Below are 11,269 nucleotides of genomic sequence, written 5' to 3'. Positions count from 1 at the left end.
AATTAACCTTTGTAAGTCTATCGAGGTGCCTCGAGTGTCATTTTTTGTTGATTTTTTGTTGAGTTGGAAGGAACATATAGATTATGTGAGCATTAGGTATAATAGGGAGGGTTAGGCACCTACTACAGAGTGTCTTCTTACACTTTATTATAGTTTCATTTATCCATATCATTCTTATTGTAACATAGTTTGGGCAAATACTTTCCCTTGGAAAACGTTTTGTTTCAGGTTCTTACAATTCATGATATTAATGTTTATCAAACATGCATTTTCATTTATAAGATATATTCAAGTAAAGGAATATTCCTGAACAATTTAAGATTTGTTTTAAAGTAAACTCACACGTTCACGGTCATTTTACTCGTCAATTTTCAGATTTTCATATCCTAAATATGTTGCTAGATTTAGGGGTATTAAATTATGGTTTATCCCATTTGGCTAAAAAAAAAATATTTATCACGTTATAAAAAAAATTTAAAGGATAATTTTTTGGATGCTCTGTAAAAAATGTGTTTTTTGTTTGATTTCTGGTGTATATTGTTTTGGGGGGTTATAGTATTAAGTGAGTAAAATGTTTAAAGGGTCATTTGTGTATGTTTTGTAAAATTGTTTTTTAGTTTTGTACATTTTCTGGTATATATTGTTTTGGGGTTTTGATATAATTATATTATGTAATTAGGCTTAATTATATCTTAATTTTGTTTACTTAGGTGGAGGCTTTAGATAAGCCTTTGGGGAGGGGGGGGGTTGCCTCTCCCTGCACAGTATTGTTGTACTTTCTGTTTTTATTTTTTTAAAACTCAAATATATTTATATATCATTTTACATTGTGCAAAAACTAAACTAAACTAATAAACTAAACTAAATTACATTAAATGATAAATAAAAATGGTAACACTTTGCAATTACAAGTTCTATTTGTTAACTTTAGAATTAGCAGAAATTAACATAAACTAAGATTAATATAGAAGTATTGCTCACTGTTAGATCACCATAGCTGATGTAGTTTAATAAAATTAAATCTTATTGCAAAGTGCTGCCATAAAAATCCAACCCAATTATTTAACATGGATTTCATTCAATCAGTTAAGCCCAGCCGGCAAACGTCACGTCCCCTAATTAATATTCATGACCAAAGTTTACTATTACATCCGTTCCAAGGCTGATGTCATTGTTTGAATGTGACACTCGGAGCTCCTCTGATGTCGGATCTGTAGTCTGCAGGGGAACGTGTCTAAATTGCTCATCTCCTCACCTCCGGTTCACGGGCCCTCGGAGAGATGAACTTCGATTTAGAGAAGTGTGTTAGCACCACGGAGACCGTTTCTTCATTAACGTTTGTAATCTGAAAGGACACGCGGCAAACCTAATTACCCCCCTCAACCGGGCGATATCATCTATTGACATTCTCAACTCATTTCCCGGGAAATGAAAACGGAAAGGGCACGGGAGAGATTGCGTCCAGGTGTGGCATTTTCAGAAAGAGCCCGGTTCCCCCGCTCTTTAATTAAAATGATATTTAGACGCCAGAGTTTTCTGTTTGGTTGGTTAATGAAGCACGTCTATATTCTCCGTGGGAATGTAAGAAAGCTCATTTACATTTGTTTACTCTGTGGATGAGAGGAACGGACTGGGTCCTTTATTTTTTCATTTGCGTATTCTTACACAACTGTGCAAAGACAAGAGCCTCAAATGAACAAAAGACAATAAGATGTAAATCTACATCCCACAGAGTGATATAATCCTCACTGTTGAAACGTAATCAAACGAGTTCATAGTTTAGATCTTGAGCATGTTTTATGGTATGTTTTTTTTTTTAGGTAACACTCTTTATGGATATGCTTGCAAATATATACTGCACTTGTTCCCTCTTTATTAAGCGAGTGTACTGCGCACAGTATGCAAAGTTGCCTGATTTTGCCAAAACGCACTACTTGGCGTCGATGCAATGTTCTCAAGTTTACCTTTTACTTCCTGTGTCACAAAAGGGCAGGTGAACCGATGTGGACTTTTAAAACAATGTTGCTACCTTTCAATTTATAAAAGTTGGAGAAGTACTTTAAGTGCACTACTTATATCTTGTGTGGTGATATGAAGTTGAAATTATTCTGACAAGACAAAGTAATGAAAAAACATGTTGCCATTACTTATTGATCTGTTAATGTTCACATAGTTTTCACAGTGGCAGAGGGTTACAGTAAGGCCTCAATAAGGTTAACAGGCCTATTAGGGGGTTTGGGCCTTATGAACCAGCCACGTCCCAAACGTCACCTTTCTGCCGTGGACTTGGCCTCTGTTGTAATATCTGAGCTGAAAAATTGAGTCACCTGATACAAATGTACTGCATGCAGTTTATCAATTCATACTGCAAAAATATACAGAAGCCAGTATACTGTAAAGGCATGTAAAAATAGGCAATAAAAAACTATACATCACAATTGCAGGTTTAATCACATTTTTTGCAGGTATATTCTAAAAGCAGGTATATTATATTTGTTTATAAAGCTCATAAAGATTTTAGAAACAACACTGATGCTTTAATTCAGAAAAAAATATTTAATTCTCATATTTTATTTACACATTAAGAATGAATAGACGTCCATATTCTGAACTCCCTCATGAGGCAGTGATGTGTCTAAAAGCTGATCCATACGTTCCTTCATCAGAAGTCATATACAGATTGATGAATGTGATTTGATCATTTTTCTCCGTCATCCACCAGTGACCATTCTGTTTGTTCATAAGCTCACATTGTGTGCAAAGGGCATGTAATAATCACATTTTGGCTGCAATGATTGTCAAAGTAACAAGAAAATCTAATAAAAGAATCATCATGTTCATATTCAGGATTGATTTCAGGCCTGGCTTTACTTTGTACTGCTACTATTCTAGTGGTAAATGACATTTTACCTCCAAACCTGGTGTGACCGAGACGTCAATCACAATCAATTACAAAACAACAACAGATGAAGCTTTATTCCATCCCTGAAACAACAAAAGAATAGTGTTTTTGTATCTGTTCCAGCAGCTCAGTTTAACTATTTTGCTCCTGACAGGTAAAATACAAAAGTCCTTCTTAACCTGCAAATGAACCACACAGACACATAACAAGAGAAAAATGAAAAGTGCATTGTGAGAGTGAGCACAGCGTTGCCAAACACAACCATCAGAGTGCCATTGTGACATAGAAGTTGGGTTTTCTGCCCATTACATGAGACAACGTTTAATCTGGTTGCAACTTGGCCAAGAATTGCTCACTTACGGAGGAGACTCACCAGAGTTCCTTGAGTTGTACATTTTTTTTAGGGGGTCAGGTTAATAGATCATACCATAATAACAGACCAGTGCAGAAAAAAACATTTAAAACATGGCTTGTTGGTCTCTGTGAAATCAAAAGATTTATTTATTAATAAATATTTATTATTTACTTATTTTAAATTATTTTACAGCAGAAACAAAGCGGAATATACAGTTCTGCTTGTGAATTTCTATTATTATTATTTTTTAGCCTCACATAAAACGCTGAATATCTTGTAGAGATTTAAAGCCACAAACTTCACAAACCTGGGATCCCTTTCAAACACGATCTTGCGCTGCAACCGAACTATATGATTGGAAACTCCGATTTCCACAAGTGCTGTTTTGTGTGCAAAACGTATCAGTAGGTTAGCGAGCGACTGTGGCTAAATGACGAGTGCTATGCTTTGGTCAAAATAACAAGGTGCCTCTTTCTCCATCATGTCATTCCAACTCGTCTCTCATCCATGTCCTAGACCCAGAGCTCAGGTAATTTTATTCGTTATATAAGTCATTGTTGATGACCTCTGCCCCTGTGTCGTCACACGGGTCAAAGCTGCTGGGTGAGATGAACCTTCGTTTCTTTCCAAAGGTGGAGAATGAGTTGTGGACGTCAAGCTCGCTGCGGTAACTTGGGCGCAGGGTACAGAAGCCGGATGGCGTGCCGGGGATATAGACGTTATGCTGGTAGTCTGGCGGAGGGTGCGGGGGTGCCTGCGCTGTGGGCTGCTGCGGATGATGGGTGGGGTTATGTGGAGGCGTGTAATGAGGGGTCCACACCCTCTGAGAGACCCCACCTGCTGGAGAATGCATCCGGTACTCTGTAGGTGGAGAGAAAGTCTCATGAATCTTTCCCTGCTGAGACTGCTGAATATTTAAAGCAGAGCTACAGCAGGACTTTCATGACTCAGTCCTGCTGGAAATCCAATATAAAATGCTGCTAATGCTGATTTTTAGCTTAATTCATTGTTTTTCATTAGTGTGAAAGAAATATCTCCAGTAATCTCTGCACATACACAAGGGATCATAGATTGTTTTTCAATGAAGATTCTCGTTTAAATGTTTTTTTTTTTCAATTAAAAATTCATCATCCTTTATATTCAATGTAAAACTTTGACATTTGTAAATAAAAAGGTATTGAAGTTTCATATCATCGTTTGAATTTAGTATGCTGCATGGATTTTTAATATAAAAATGGTTTCTAGAGTGGATTTCTATCCCCAGTATAAGCTCTAACTCAGACATATTAAAATCGTTGCTCCGTTTGTTTCAGAATCCTGACATTTTGACATTAATTCGATCAGTTTGACTTTTAGTATGTCTGACTTAATTGTTTGTCAAATCTGTTTAAATAAACTGTAATCATTTTCGCAACACTGTTTGCTGATGTTTCTGCAGATAGTCTGAATGTTCAGTGTTTACAGTTGTGGAACTGCCGCAACTGTAAACAATTGCAAATAAAAAACTAATCGGTTTTCTATAACTTTCAATCTCTAAAGTTATAGCTGTTTTCTATTTAATGTGCTTACGTGTTGTTATTTTAATTCAACAGTTGTATAAATTGTGCTTTAATAAAGTGACATTGACATTACTTAAAGTCAAATCTGTGTGATTTGGGAAGTGAATATATAACTGTACCTCTTGAGCGGTTTCCCCATGTCCAATACTGTCCTGTGGCCATTTGGCTATAATTTTCTGGTTCTGCCTGCATGGCCTTACGCATTACAGTGCCGTCCATGTTTATAGAGTTACAGCTGCAGACAGATGAACGGACATTAGGGCAACCTGTGATGTACTGCTGTGATATTTTAAAAATCTTATTCTTCACACACACTATGAACAAATGCATGTGTATGAGAATATCAATGTTTTTATATACATACATGTTTGTGTTTTATGTAAATTAAAAGTTTGGTTAGAATTAGTCCTATAACAAGCTTTATATAAAAGCAATAGAAGAAGGCTGTATCCTCATTTAGACAGCCAAGTAATTGTGTTTGTGTGCTTTAACAAAAGAAACTATTTTCTCCCGCAGGTAGTTTTTGATTAGGGTTGTAGGAGAGAAAATATCACTAACTAATTGTTAAAAAAACAGAAATTAATGCAAAAACGTGTAAGTGCCTGTGTGTCACCTTTTCAGAGAAGAGGTTTGGTTCTTCATGAGGGCCCAGTCTGTGTTTGCTTGCTTCAGCTGCAACAGAGCAATTAAAAATATAGGCCTAATTAGAGAATAAATTACATATTGACTGAATCAGAGTAACAACATCTTAGACAAACTGTTTATACAGCTTCAAGACTTTTTCGCGAGCTTTAAGACTATAAATTGCTGCACTGAGCTGATCAGCAGGGACTTTTAAAGATAAAATTCATCACACATTACAAGAGTCCTCGCTGCCTCCCTGTGGGCAAAAGTGTGAATTACACGTTATTTCTCTCGTAGCTGATGAGCCTCGAGTTGACTCTAGTCTCACGGTCTTCTCTTTCATCCTCTGAGACGCTGCGGGGGTGGAGGAGGAGGAAAATGGGGGTGTTATTTATTCCATGTCAGAGAGAGAGAGAGAGAGAGAGAGAGAGAGAGAGAGAGAGAGAGAGAGAGANGAGAGAGAGAGAGAGAGAGAGAGAGGGAGAGAGAGAGAGAGAGAGAGAGAGAGAGAGAGAGAGAGAGAGAGAGAGAGAGAGAGAGAGAGAGGGAGAGAGAGAGAGAGAGAGAGAGAGAGAGAGAGAGAGGGAGAGAGAGGGAGAGAGAGAGAGAGAGAGAGCATGGATTCCACGCTCTATTAATTCGCTTAGAGACTATCATAAGGAGCGCATGTAAGCTTATTATTAGAACCGTTCTTCAAAATACCTTCCGTAGATAATTAGAACACCGACACACGATTTTAATCTTCAAAGGAAACCGCAGCGGGCAGGAAATTAATTTCGAAAACGCATTTTACTGTCCGACGAATTCAATTTAATTTAATTTCTTGTTTTATTTTAGAAACCACTGTGCGTTTGCATTTTCCACGGCGGCTCCAGAGAATTTATGAATAAGTTTTGAGCTATAATATATTCCCAAAATGAATCCTGTGCGAGATCTGCTCAATAGGTTTTTTCCACAAAGAGGTTTTGAGCTGAACTCAAACCCTCAAGGGCGGAATCTGCGTCCCTGCGCCTTTTTGAAATATGCTGGCCAGTGACCTGCAGGAGACAAAATCTGTGATACAAAGAGGCTTTCATGAATATTCTATTTGGGACCTTATAGCCACGGAGTCTAGGGACATCTCCCTCGTTGGACGAGTTTATTCAGATTGTATTCTTCACATGCGATAAGAAGTTTGTCAGGCGGACTGACCCGAGGCAAGGTGACACTTTGCTCTCCAGTAGGTCACCCTGACTATTGAACAATGACTGAACCCAGCACGTTTACATTCTCCAGACTGACGTTTCCACCTAGTGGATATTAACAGAATCTCTCTCTCTCTCTCGCTCTCTCTCTCTCACACACACACACACGCACACACACGCACACACACAGGCTCTTCCTCGCTCTATGGTTCTCATTCTGTGAGGGCAACGTGGCCGAATCTACAGGCGCGACACGTCTCCGTCGGCCACTGCTCTGTCCCGAATGCTTCCATTTCCCAGCACCATTATGGATAAAACCAGTCCGTGTCTGTGTGCCATTGTGTACTGGATAATAAGCCTGTAGTGTGCGTTTGCGCCCTTGAAATAAAGTTGACAAAGGATGTCTGGGCCTGCATGCAAAAGAAAAGAATAGAGAGCTTGTTTTACGGTGAAGGTTAAAGACAGAATAAGTTAACATCAATTCGCAGACTAACAAAATCCAAGATGTGGGTATAATTGTGTGTTTTTGTAAAAAAACACTTTTACACAACATTTTAAACAGATATTTATAATATGGGGAATACTGTACTGGAGAGATAACAGACGCGCACTGAGGTCGCCAGGTTTCTCTAGAAGATAATTCCGTCTTGACGCGCACAAACAAGGTCATTGATTGACTTCAATGTATTAGATTTCTTCTGTCACACAGTAGTGCCCTCCAGTCTTTCTGGGGATATTTATAAATAATCGATATGGTCCGTTCATTTCTTTGATCAATAACCAATATAATGCCCTACAAAAAGTGACAGATATATCAACTGACAAACTCAATTAACACGTTCATTTAACACAAGGAGGGAGGGAGAGAGCTGAGCATACGAATGAAGGGGAAATGTAGTCTTACCTCGTTTGGTGTAGTCGCACCGTTGTTCACGGACGAGCAGCGGCTCTGTGAGCTCAGCGCCAGGTTATCCGCTCCTTTCGTCGCGTTATTTCTCGGCGTGCCGGGACTGCAAGGCTTAAGAAACATAAAGTCGCTCTTTGCAGATTCGGGCGTCAAACACACTTTGTAGCAGTAAGCTTGAGAGAGATTTCCAGTATTTCTGTTTACCTCCACGCAGTTCGTGGGTACTTTCGCGCCGGCGGAGATTTGCAGGTTGATGTTAGACTTTTTGAAAACCTCAGCGGGCGGCTCCGATTCAAAGCTGCAGCAGGCGGCGCTGAGCGAGGAGAGCGCGTAACCGCCGAGCGAATCTCGATCCTTGTAGCATTTCACAGCCGCCAAAACGATTATGGCCACCAGGAAGATGAGCGAGACCGTGCTCAGTGACACGATTAAATAGAGTGCTAGATTAGACGACGGCTGCGGGCTGAGCGAGAGGTCACCGAATTCGGACAGCGACTCCGGCACGTTGTCCACCACCGACAAAATGATGGACACGGTGGCCGAGAGCGGAGGCTGCCCGTTGTCCTTGACAAGTATAACAAGTCTTTGCCTGGTGGCATCTTTGTCCACTAAGCGGCGGATCGTCCTTATCTCGCCGGTGTATAACGCAACGCTAAACAGTCCGGGATCGGTCGCCTGGAGCACCTGATATGATAGGCGAGAGTTTTGCCCTGCGTCCGCGTCTAGTGCCGTGATTTTAGCCACAAGATAACCTGCGTCCACCGACCTGGGCACCACCTCATTAGCTACGCTACCGTTTTTCGGTAGCGGGGAGAGGATGACAGGTGCGTTGTCGTTCTGATCCAAAACAAAGACGTTGACGGTCACGTTGCTGCTGAGCGGAGGGAAGCCCGCGTCTTGCGCCTGTACGCGTATCTGGAAGTTTCGGAGCTGTTCGTAATCGAAAGAGCGAAGCGCGTATATGTTTCCGTTATCTGAATTGATCGAGACATAAGTGGACACAGGCATGCCCTGAATCTGACCCTCCAGTATGGAGTAGGACAAATAGGCGTTTTGGTTAGAGTCTGGATCGAATGCGGTCACCGAGCAAATGGATGCGCCCGGGGCGTTATTCTCGGTCACATACACAGTATAGGACGGCTGGATGAAACGCGGAGGGTTGTCATTAATATCAGACACTTGAACTAAAATCGTTTTCCTGGTGGACAGCGGCGGCGAGCCCAGATCTCGAGCGGTCAGGGTGATGTTGTACTCGGTGACAGATTCTCTGTCCAGAAACTCGCTGGTTACAAGTGTGTAGTAGTTTTTAAAAGAGGAGTGCAGCTGGAAAGGCACGTTACCGGGAACCTGGCAATCGACAGCCCCGTTCTCACCAGAGTCACGGTCCATTACGCTTATTACGGCTATCACCGTGCCCGGTGGCGCGTCCTCCTGAACAGGTGTTGACACAGAGGTTAATATGACCTCGGGCGCATTGTCGTTCACGTCTAGAATATCGACCAGTACTTTACAGTGCACAGCCACAGCTGAAGGACCTTTGTCTTTTGCCTGCACGTAGAGCTCATACACACTGGCCTTTTCGTAGTCCACTATTCCCTTCACCCGAATCTCGCCCGAATGAGAGTCCACGCTGAACAGCTCTCGCACCTTCAGAGGCGCGTGCCCGCTGAACGAATAGGTAATCTCACCGTTGGCTCCTTCGTCCAGGTCCGTGGCGTTCAGTTTGAGCACGAGCGTGCCTCTCGGTGGATTCTCCACCAAGCTGACCCGATATACGGACCGGTCGAACACCGGTACGTTATCATTCGCATCCAGCACAGTGACCGTTATCTGAGCCGTGCCCGAGCGCAAAGGAGAGCCACCGTCCACAGCAGTGAGCACCATCTCGTGCGTCTTTTGTTTCTCTCGGTCTAACGGCACCTGCAGAATAAGTTCGGCGAATTTGCTGCCGTCGTTACGAGTCTGAATATCAAGCACAAAGTGATGATTGGAGCTCAGCAAGTACGAGCGAAGAGAGTTCGAGCCCACATCAAGATCCTGCGCGCTCTCCAGCGGGAACCGAGACCCCGGCGCAGCGGACTCCGTGATCTCTAGATTAAACTCGCTCCACGGAAAACTGGGAGCGTTGTCATTGACGTCTAAGATTTCAACTTCTACCCGGTACAATTCCAAAGGGTTCTCAATAACGACTTGCAAGTATAAGAAACAAACAGGACTTTGTTCACAGAGCTCCTCGCGGTCAATCTTTTCATTCACAAACAAAATCCCGTTCTCCAAATTCACCTCTAAATATTGTTTTCTTGCCCCGGACACAATCCGAAATCTCCTTGAAGATAATTTGGCCACGTCCAAACCCAAGTCTTCAGCGATATTCCCAACAAAAGCCCCGTGTTCCAACTCCTCGGGAATGGAATATCGAATCTGCGCCAAAACCCGGTCCAGTGCGCACGCACACAAGAGCAAAAAGACAACCTGCCCAGTCAACGTCCATCGCTTCCTCGTTAGCCACCGGTCCATTTTCTCCAAAGAAGATATATCAGCTAAAAATGAGCATAGACATGTTGAGTTGTAAAAGCTTTGTAAAGAACAATATTGGCACAAAACCCACTTGTCTTCTAAAATTCAATTAAATGATTTGAAAAATGCATTTATTTGGTTTAGAAGAAGGTTGACATTGAGAGCAAACTTGGATCCTTGTGTTGTGCTCCTCGCACGCAGCTTAGACAGTGTCAGCATGAGAGCAGCACGCTTTGATTTTCCAGTGTGTTTGACGCTTTGAGGAGTGTGAGAGACCAGGGAGGGGGGTGGTGTGTGCGTGCGTGTGTGTGTGTGTGTGTCAGGGAGGCATCGTATTAGTGGACGGTGGCATTAGAGCGGAGATAATAATTACTGTACGGATACATTTAACTCGCAAGCTGCCGGGCGCGTAATCATTGGCATTAAATGTGAAACGATTAGCTAACGACCAGAATTAATACTTGAAAGCGAACATGTCACTTCTTTGTATGTAACAAATTCTAAAACACGTGCGCTTTTCTTTAATTTCCCTAACCGTAGCTTATTCTTTTAACTTCATATATAACTTTTAGCTACTTTTTCATAAATGCTTTTGTGAATTCCATATAATAGAATTAGTGGGTGTGAGTGCGTGCGCGTACCCGCAGCTTCAGGTTGCTCCAGGGGGAATCCACATGCATGTGTATGGCTAATAAAAGCATATGTATAAGTAAACAAGGATAAAAGCATCTGCTAAATGGCAACTTCTTTATTTTCTCACGAAATATAAATACGACATTTTATATTGCGTAAACCAAAATATATGTGACAAATAGAACTAAGGTTGTTTGCTGTCCTTAGCTGGTTGTGGTTTAAAGGGGGTTTGGGCACTTGTCAGCTGGTCAGGCTGGGAGATCAACACCACCTAGACCAGGTTGGGAGAGGAGCTAAATTAAACCATGAGACCAGCAGAACCATTGCAAGACTAGCAAACCCCATTGGGATGGACAACAGTTTTTTTTCATGAATAGCATACTCCTAGATTTGTGGCGCTTTAGCCTCCTCTGACCCCACTCGTATCTGTAAGAAGGATGATATTCTTCAACCAGGTTTAAATAACCGCAGAATACAATCTGTTGCAGACTTAAACTCCAGCAGATGGCAAAGCTCGAGCAGAAATTATTACATTTGAACAAACAGCGGTTCCTTCGCTCTCGACTTCTTTTTAATTAACGGAGCGAA

General features: G+C 41.6%; 1 protein-coding gene across 3 annotated transcripts; it reads right to left on the bottom strand.

Annotated features, from left to right (window-relative positions):
• Positions 1-1,001: 1,001 nt before the first annotated feature.
• Positions 1,002-10,475, bottom strand: si:ch73-233f7.1 (uncharacterized protein LOC100537710 homolog). Of its 3 annotated transcripts, XM_057349048.1 has the most exons (5): positions 7,736-10,469; positions 7,529-7,642; positions 5,430-5,488; positions 4,936-5,051; positions 1,002-4,118 (listed from the first exon to the last, which is right to left on the bottom strand). In XM_057349048.1, the coding sequence occupies exons 1-5, from the start codon at positions 10,046-10,048 to the stop codon at positions 3,793-3,795; spliced, it is 2,928 nt and encodes a 975-aa protein (XP_057205031.1). In that variant the 5' UTR covers positions 10,049-10,469; the 3' UTR covers positions 1,002-3,792. The 3 variants fall into 3 exon arrangements, with proteins under 3 accessions (XP_057205031.1, XP_057205030.1, XP_057205032.1); XM_057349047.1 differs by having other exon boundaries at positions 1,003-4,118; positions 7,529-10,469; XM_057349049.1 differs by lacking the exons at positions 1,002-4,118; positions 4,936-5,051; positions 5,430-5,488 and adding an exon at positions 5,896-7,034 and having other exon boundaries at positions 7,529-10,475.
• Positions 10,476-11,269: the final 794 nt, after the last annotated feature.

The sequence above is a fragment of the Triplophysa rosa genome, linkage group LG13 (genome assembly GCF_024868665.1).
Source record: "Triplophysa rosa linkage group LG13, Trosa_1v2, whole genome shotgun sequence".
Taxonomy (NCBI): Eukaryota; Metazoa; Chordata; class Actinopteri; order Cypriniformes; family Nemacheilidae; genus Triplophysa; species Triplophysa rosa.
The sequence above is the reverse complement of the archived record's forward strand: the minus strand, read 5'-3'. Positions and strand labels throughout refer to the sequence as shown.